The following is a 9,564-nucleotide window of genomic DNA, read 5'->3' on the forward strand; positions in this document are numbered from 1 at the left end:
CCAATGACGTGTTATTTAGTGGGGGAGTCGGTTTTTAAGGGTGAAAATGGTCATTCTAAGGGAAGCGACTTCTAGGAACGAATTGAAGAGAGCAAAGGATCAACTGGAAGCGTTTTTTCATCAATTTCTTTTCACTTTTGATAATTTTCTTCCCGTTTTTAGTTGTAATCTCAACTTAGCCATGTGTCACTACGTTTTTCGATTCCAACAATGGTTTTTCTTTAGCTCCTGTTGCATTTACTTTGAGATTTCGTTGTAATCTTGTGGCACATGTTTATTTGCGTGAATTTCGTTTGAATGTCACTTTCGTTTGAATCGTTAATTAACTTGATCAATTAATTAATATTCTTATGAATCTTTGTTATTTGAAACCCTACAATCTGTAATTGTCTAGGGATTTTGATAAACTGACGAATGAAATCTTTTTGGTCTCGATAAGGTTTTCAATTCAATTTCTTGAATTCTTGCGAGAAGTTTCAATAAGTCGAGCTTGTGTGCTTATTGCTTCGAGTTGGTATTTTTTAACTCGTTAATGCTAATCGCACCTCGAAATTTGAGAACTTGTTCAAATTCCCATGTGAGATTAAAATTTGATTAAAGAGTATGTTTTAATCAATGTTTATCTAAGAAAAAATCTAGGTTATCAGAGCTTTTTGATAACATAGTCAATTTGGATTTGTTTTACTACTTTACATTTCCAGAATCAATGATAAGTATTTGCACTTTAATCGAGAGTAAATTATTGTTGGGTTTTTAATATGTTGTTTTTTTAATCTATTTTAATTGCATGTTTTAATTATTCGTTCTTATACTTGGATTCTTTGGCAACAATAAGTTAAAACCGAGTCGTTGTGGATTCGACCCGATTTACTGTTATTGCCAATAGTTGGAACTTATTATTTGGACTCAACATCCGTCATCAGCCTTAGGTTACCTCTTAATTTTTTCAAAACGCACTAAAACATAAGAGCGTCTAAAAAATTGGAAAAAAACAAACGGTCTGAATTGTCCTAGCTCTTACTGAATCAAACATAAGACTGATAAGACCAGTGGCGGATCCAGATACTTTTATAGTTGGCGGCATACTTAGGGGTGTGAAAAAAAAAGAATTCAAAACCAAATAATTCATCCGGATGAAAACGGTTTTGGGTTTTCTTTTTCGACTTAAACGGTTCAGTTAACAGAATAAAGATAACTTATTTCAGTCGATCTTCATTTGACTTTTTACTAATTCATCGAGGTGCATAATTTTTATATTTTATATTTCGAACGATAATATCATTGTGTGCTGCAAATAGACCAATTAACAATCAGAATATCAAATTGGGGACCCTTACCTTAATGTTGTTGAACATACAATAGGAAAATTTACTAAACAAATCTTTTTGTAGCTTTTTTCAAAAAAATATTGGTGGGTTTGTTGGAGGCCTAGGACCCCTACCACCATGCACTAGATCTGCCCCTGGATAAGAGATATTTAAAAAAAAACAAACAATGCCTTATTGATTCTGTATTCATATTTCAGTAATCAACTCCACTTCTTATTAATCAGTAAAATTAGACTTCAAACTTCAACGACACTTAAAAACAAACTGAATAATAATATGTTTTCATTAGGTCATCAAACATCAATCACAACACTGTTTACATTACAAAAAAACATAAATTATTATAAAAATAAAAAATGAAAAACTCCTAAATACGTATTATTTTTTCGTTTACATAAAAATAAAAGAATAAAATATATTTAAAACCCCAAAACACACTAATCTAACACCCCATGTAACTTGCATGGCAAACCACATTTCAAATTGGCCGGAAACCATTACTGCCACCCTTGTTTACACCTGAACCACCGTTTCCGACGGCCGGAGTACTGGCATGAAACGCCGACTGTCTCGAGGGTTCCGCCAGTAATTTCAACGATAGAGGTGAAGGCTCGGTTTCCTTTAGGCTCAACTGTGACGACATTCCGACTAATTCGTCTAGATTCATGGGTTCTTTTGAAAGGATCGGGATCGGCTTCAAGACTCGATGGTGAGATGGATCTGCTCCTTTGTTATTGTCGTTATTATTAGTTGGTTCTTCGAGTGGGGTCATGGTTGATGGCCATACGGGGAACGGAATGGGGATGTAAGCGGGATAAAATGTCGGTATTATTGGTGGGAGTTCACTTACGGTCGTTGATGTTTCTTCTTTGATCATGGCTTCTTTCATCTCGATTGGAGAAGCAGTGTCCATAGATTGATCGGAATCGGGTTTCAAAGAGAGTTTCAATGAACACTGGGTTTTTTCGGTATGATCCGTACCTATCGCTGGAGGGAGCATGAAATGATCTTCTGGCGGTTCTGCAGCCTGCGAAACACCCGTTTTCATATAAAAAGTTTTATTGAAATAAAACGTCGTCCCTAAGAACCATATAAAACTGGAAGTTTATACCCGATTACCAAAAAGCAAAGCGATGGCACTAAATTATATCGAGAAGAATTCTTAAGGTAGCGTCTGGTAGGCAAACAGGTCTGGACAGGCGAGATCAAAGTAGACGGAGTGAAAGAATTTTGCAAGATTTTAGGGTTTTATTTGACATGGGTAGTTTATAATTTATTAATCATGTCTCAATCTCCAAGATTTTTTTTCCACCTATTTGGTGGGACAAAAATCCCACTAAGGGCATTTTTGTTAGAAGCTTATGAGCTTAATGAGACTCGCCTCTTATTTGGTCGGCTATATATGACTGTTTGGTAGCGGCTTAATGATATAGAAAATGGCTTTATCCATTAAGCTTCTAAGGGGGGAGCTTTATGCAGAAAGTCATGTTTTTCCAAACCTATTCTTCCCAATTAAAAGGCACGTTTATTCTATCTATGAAAAACTCTCCCACACAAAAACGTTCTCAACCTATACAAACAGTTTTATCCATACAAGAATGTAAAACCAACCAAACAGCCCCCAAGTCCTGTCTTGTCTCAGTCTAGAAAATTTTTGTTATGTCGTATGTCTAGTGAACTATTATATACCACCATGAGTACAAGATTTTTTTGTTCAACATCCCAGTGAGATCCTAAAAATTCTTAATTTTTATATTATTCTCTCCATTCTTCCTATTTAATTCCTCATAGATACATTTTTCTGGGTAACCATGGGTTTCCGGGCCAACTTATGCTCACCAAGTAATCCCCGGGCAACCACAAAAGGCCTGCAGTCATCGCATGTGAACCTCCATGGCCACAAGCGATTTGGTAGTGCCTCAGACTTCATATATAGATTATGCAAAAGACATTTATGGTTATTTCATCATTCATCTTTTTTCCTTGTGTGTGTGTGTGTGTGAATATAGTGAAAGATTTGATATTTAAGAAGCAAGACAAACCATATCTGGAGCCATGTCAAAAAGGCTAGAACGCCTTTTTCTTCGAGTAGCACTGCATTGCCTTATGAAGTACTTCTGGGCATGGCTAGCAACCTGAGTAGGAGTCCTGGACAGGACGTAATTGCGTGCTATGCCACGCCAGTCTCCTTTGCCCAGTTTCTGGAGACCGAGTAGGAACAATCGATGCTCCTCCTCTGTCCACGGAGTACCTGCAAGTATTTAATGCACTACTCAATATCGTGTGTCAAATTTTGTTGAAATCAATTAATTCCTGTTAAAGAATAATATATATGCGCAAATTGTCCAGATTCATCAAAACTATGCAAGTAAGATGAAACTTCCAGGACAAGTGTTAAACACAAAGCAAAGATTCCGATAGATAAGTCTAGGAATAGGGTATGTACTTTAAGGGTGTGTTTAGCACGCGGACTAGACTGGATTGGACTAGACTAGACGAGCGAGAGTAGGTAGGTGGGTGAAAGAATTCAAGAAGATTTTAGGATTTTAATTTGACATGGGTAGTTTAGTAATTTACCAATATTGTGCCATCTTCCTATCTAAAAAATGCATTGTTGTACCACCCAATCGCGGAATGTTCGCACCAAACATGGAACAACAAGTTCTTATACCATCCTGTCATGCATACCAAATGCACCCTAAGGTCCCGTTTAGTTTGTGGGATTGGATTGGTTTGGAATTGAATTCCATTCCAATCTCACGTTTGGTTTTAATTCCTGGATTGAAATCCCACAAACATAGGATTTTGAAATCCTAGGGGATTGGTATTTCACAGGATTTCATTGGATTTGTATGTAATAATGGTTTAAATTATGTTAAAAACATTTGTTTTGTACTAAAAAGGTAATTTAATTATTTTTATAACTATTTAGAATTTTTTTATAATTTTCTTATAAATAATGGAATTCAATTCCATTCCAAATCCTACAAAACAAACACACCAAAGATTTCAAATCCTTCCACGAAATCCAAATCCTTTAAAACCATTCCCTCCCTAAGAGATGAGAGATGTAGTTGGAATTTAAAAGCAAGGAGAAAGCGTCATGCTAGCTAAACTAGTTGCAGGTTTGGTGGCTATGAATGTCATTAATGCATATGCCCCTAAGGAAGGTAAGTTTGGAGGAATTTATAAATTTACAAATCCTGGAAGATTTAGAAGTTGTTCGGGGGATACTAACCAGGGAAAGTTCTTTATGAGATGAGATTTAATGGCTGTATTAGGAAGAGAGGGACGCTTAAAAAATTCATAAGAGATAAGCATATGGTAATAAGAATCGAGAAGGAAAAGAAATCTTGAATTTTGCAATAGTTGATTTGATGGTTGTAACCACTCTTTCAGATACCTGATTCTTACCTAGTTAATCTTTTAGTAATGATAAGAATCTAGGTAGATAACTTTCTGTCCTCATGAGAAGGGGTCAGATGTCATGAAGGATGTTAGCAACTCAGAACTAGGTGGTGAAATAAGGAAATATTCCAAGTATGTTTAACAACTGAACGTTGGAGATTGACTTAGAATATTGCAAGGGAATGTAATAGGTTGTGCAGAGAAATGATGACGTGCATTCAGGAGGTGGCTGAAGAAAGTTGAGGTACTAGACATCAAACCCAAAAGAATTTGACTATGATATTTATTTATCTCAAGAAGATACATGATATGGTGCTAAGTGGAGTGTTGTAGTGGGATTTTTGAGACGAGGAAATTTTCTACAACATATGTGACTGATTAAACATTATGTATGATGACAAAGTAACAAGCACAAAAACCCGTTGAAGGTGAGATAAAGTATTTTCCTGTTACTTAAGGTCACACTATGGGCCAACTTTAAGTCTCTCTTATAGTTACGGGTTAGCTCACTGATGATATACAGACTAGTATACCATGGTATATGCTTTCCACCAGTGATGTAATGCTTGGAGAGACAAGTCAAAGTGTCAATGCAAAGTTTGAGGTCTCAAGAAATACCTTGGAATCTAGAGGTTTCAAATCAGACATGGATAAAGAAAGGTGTATGAAATTTAAAATAGCATGATGCTAATAAGGAAACAAACGAGTATGCCCAAACAAGTAGCAGTTAGGAAGAATATGCTCCATAATTCTTGATCAGTATCATAGAATGATGAAGAGATTAGAGAACGTTAGTCCTAGGACAATAGTAGAACTGAAGAAATGGTGACAAGTTTGAGACATCTTGTGTGACCAGAAAGTTCAATTGAAGTTCAAAGGTAAGTTTCGTGCAAGATGAATGTAGCAGAAATGTAAATGTTGAGATGGATGTGTGGAATACAATAAAAAAGGATTAGAAATAAAAACGCCGGGTGAAACAAGTTAAGCAAAAGCTGAAAAAACATCTTGTACATGGGCTGGAGATCTCCAATGGTAACCTCTGAATGCACTAGATTTGAGTTGAGGTATACATCAAAGGAATTACCTTAGAGAGGAGTGCATTAAAGGAAGGTATGTGTGTCCGTACACCCTAATGAGCTGCCTACTAATGTTTTCTATTCGGATTTAATTTTAGCTTGTCCCAACTAGTCTGAGATCAAAGGCTCATTACTGTTCTTGTAGAGAAAGGGGAAAGAAAGGTCAACAAATTACAAACACAGATTTCATCGGATGATTACGTGCTGATTCGTAATCTAACAGGTACTCAATTGAAGCCATCTTCTAAAGTGACATTGATGGCTAGTTTTGTGGCTTTTTGGCAGCATAGGAGGATGGAAAATACCAGATTATTTGGGTATATCATAAAAGTTAAGAAATACCCCTCTAAAAGCATTTTACAGGCCATAGACATCTCACACGGTACCTGTACTTTCAATGTTCACCAGGTGCAAAGTGTTTATCCCTTCTATTGTGCTAGCCTCCAAATTTAGTTTATGGAATAACTAGTAGGTCACATATGCTTTTCTTAGGGACTCTTTTCCTGAATTCCCTCGGTAATTTCTCCACAATATCTTTCAGCAGTTAGTTTTATGCTTCCAGGATTATTCAATTTCATTTACATATTTAGCTTTATGTTTCCAGAATAATCCAAATTCATTTACATACTGATTATACAGAGATATAAGTTGACAACACACTGACATTCATCCTCTATATTAGTCTTTCTTTCCAAAGGGCCTTTGGCCTTTTGGTGAGGAGGGTGTGTGAGTTTATTTGTTCTATTTGTCGTATATAAATATTATACACTTTAAAAAAAGAAGACAGCTTTGGTCAATAAAAGTTTTGAAAAATATCCATTTCAGTTTTCTTTGGCTTATTCTGTTTGACTTAGCAACCCGACAATACTATCCCTTTTGATTTAGCAAGTTCAAGATACTTGCACATGTTCAGATTATTGCTGATCTCTCGGAAAACAGAGATATAAACATTGAGATGGTATATTCCTTCACATCTTCAACATATGTTTGAAACTTATGTCTATTGGCCTCACAGTTTTTTAAGGACTCCGCACAACAGGGGCGGATGTAGCATATAAATGGTGGGGGGATGGGCCCCCATTAAAAAAAAGAATTCTTAATTACTTAGGTTAAAAACAATTTTTTCTTTAACTTTCTACCAGTCCCCTCAGTAATTTCCGGCCTGTGTCCCCACCAACCAAAAAAATTACCTTGAAGTCAACCAAAAAAACAAAAAAGCATCTCAACATCAACAACAAAAACAGAAAAAGTCCCTTGAAATCGACAAAAAAACTTAAAAATCTCTCGAAGTCAATTAAAAAACTTTAAAAAACCCTTGAAAAGATGGAATTAGGCTAAAAACACACGGACAACTTTGCAGGCCTTTAATCTACCTTAAAGGTGCTCCCAGTAGACAAAAATCTTGGATCCGCCATTGCCGCAAAATCTTTGCTTTTAAGACCATATAGTTGTGATGGACATGTTTACCCTCGACCAATTAAAACAGCTTTGAGTTAGCTATGTTGTTGCCCGGGATTTTTTTGTCATAATTCCGTCTTGTGGATTTATCGGTCACTTTGTGGCATACACACATACAAACCCCTTAAAAATATGTTGTCCCCAAATCTCCTATCCCCTCCCTACCCCACCAATCACGTGAATACACATAATTATTTGACTTAATTAAATTTATTTAATTCATCTGTTTTATTCTCTCTCCTCACCAAAATGCTGATGTGGCTTTACATGATCGGTGGACATGGAAGGGACAGGATACTTGGGGACGACATATTTTTATTCTAAGTTTACACCATGGAATGGGATAGATCTTGAATATTCAATTTCTAGTAGCAGCCTCCACAAGTTAGAGTGGTTCACATTCTTAGAAAAATAGGTGAGCCAGTCTTACTAACAAGATGGTTTGAATCACTTTGATATGATACAAGCAAATGTTGACACCCTACCATATAATCTCCAACGCTTCACAAACAAACTGGTCATCATTTTCAGTTATGATATACAAATGGCATGTGTTACGAAAAGATTGGCTTATTTGGTGGATTCAAGGGTACTAGTTGTATGACTCAAAATCACTTTTTCGTTAGTGCTTTTTTCCAAGTCCAGCTAAATGTAAGCTGGTATTTTAAATTGTTACTTCTTTCACTAAGCACTGATGAGATAATTTTGTTCTTGCCGAAGATATAGTAGATGTAATGATCATACAGAGCATATCCATGACCATTGAGTGACTGTCAAACATGGGGTTTAGATATAATTTTATGAATCCATATAAATTAGATTTTTTAGCATAAATAACTTAATCCTGAATAGCATAGATATATCAGTATTCCCCATATATGTTTGGATAGCCTCCCAGCTGTACCAGAGCCTAAAAAAATAGTTAATCTCTCCCCATCTTGTCAAAAAATTGGGGACTATTCATCTATATTAAATTGCAACTTGTTATGCAAAAGTACCACACCTGGTCCAACCTCTCAGAATGATAATGTTTCATGTGTTTGGAATTCACGACTAGATACATGAAAAGAAAATAAGACAAATAGCTAGAAAACCAAAGAGTCAGGTACTTTCTGAGGACCCCCTATGAAATTTGGCCAATTATTCTTACTTCTGTCTCTTTAACCATATACACTCTGGTTTTACAACAATTGTTTCCCTATGAGGAACTCTAGTTTTTCCAAACAAAAACAAAAAGGCAAACCACTAAGCATACAAACATGGTCCAATACAAAACCAAAGGTGATAAAGGCAAAGACATCCACTCAAAAGGACCACATCGCAATTATCTAATTTAAATTCACAACCCTAAGATAATATAAAATATAACGATATATAAATATGTGATATAAATCAACGATCAGGATCCTAATCATCATCATCGCATAAAATGATTAAATATGATTGCTGTAGTTGAATGAATCATCATCCAAGACTCTCCAATCACATTTCAATAACAATAATGATGTACGAAGACCAAACAATTCGATTGCAAATTTGCCATCTCGAATGATACCAAAATTCAAAAAAAAAAAAAAAAACCTAAACTGACCTTTTTTGCGATCGGCACGGCGTTTAGCGGAACAAGATGCGTGAGCAGGATCATCGGAAAGGTAACCTTCTACGGGGTCAGAAGTGGCGGGGGAGCTAGGATTAGGTGAGACGGCAGCCGGAGAAGATGAGTGATATAGAGCAGATAAATTACCCATACTGGCACTCTTCTTCATGATAGAACCATCAGTGAGTCTAACGCCGAACAACTTGACACCACCGGCGCGCGATGGACAGGTGCGTGAGTTGTGGCCGTTGTTGCTACAATGAGAGCATCGCCGAGTCATGGTAGACTCGGCTCGGCCAAATGACGGCCAACAAAAGGCGGAGGAATTACCAGTGGAGAAAGATTGGGATGAACAGGGGGTGTAAGTTAGATTGCATGTTCAGAAGGAGGGAGATTGGAGAAGATGAAAGGAGGAAGAAGGAGGAAGAATAAATAAGGGAATCAATGGAGGAAGGGGCTTGGATTTGGTGTTAATTACGGAAGTGTGTGTTTGGGGGTATTATTTGTGTGTGGCACATTCAGATAACGTCGTGCTTACATTCTACCAATCATCAATTTTTAACTCTTTTATTCGTAATATATATGTTCAAAGGGACATAATGATCAAATGGAAACCACTCTTATTTGTATAAATCGTGTAAATTATTCTTATTCGTCGATTTTATTGTTAATTTTATGAAATTATTTAATTTTATGA

At 36.2% G+C, this 9,564-nt stretch overlaps 1 protein-coding gene across 1 annotated transcript; it reads right to left on the bottom strand.

Moving 5' to 3' along the window:
* Positions 1-1,610: 1,610 nt before the first annotated feature.
* On the bottom strand, positions 1,611-9,353 carry LOC112509701 (transcription factor MYBS3). The gene is made up of 3 exons (XM_025114798.1): positions 8,862-9,353; positions 3,371-3,579; positions 1,611-2,355 (listed from the first exon to the last, which is right to left on the bottom strand). The coding sequence occupies exons 1-3, from the start codon at positions 9,145-9,147 to the stop codon at positions 1,807-1,809; spliced, it is 1,044 nt and encodes a 347-aa protein (XP_024970566.1). The 5' UTR covers positions 9,148-9,353; the 3' UTR covers positions 1,611-1,806.
* Between the last annotated feature and the right edge of the window lie 211 nt (positions 9,354-9,564).

Source organism: Cynara cardunculus (assembly GCF_001531365.2).
Source record: "Cynara cardunculus var. scolymus isolate 2C chromosome LG 3, CcrdV1, whole genome shotgun sequence".
NCBI lineage: Eukaryota > Viridiplantae > Streptophyta > Magnoliopsida > Asterales > Asteraceae > Cynara > Cynara cardunculus.

Bases quoted from the DNA above. Each gene is read 5' to 3' on its own strand.
- LOC112509701 (XM_025114798.1), bottom strand. From the start codon at position 9,147: ATGACTCGGCGATGCTCTCATTGTAGCAACAACGGCCACAACTCACGC. The intron at 3,580-8,861 runs GTCAGTTTAGGT...AAATACTTGCAG, and splicing joins CCGTGCCGATCGCAAAAAAG to GTACTCCGTGGACAGAGGAG. The intron at 2,356-3,370 runs GTTTGTCTTGCT...GGTGTTTCGCAG, and splicing joins TTGACATGGCTCCAGATATG to GCTGCAGAACCGCCAGAAGA.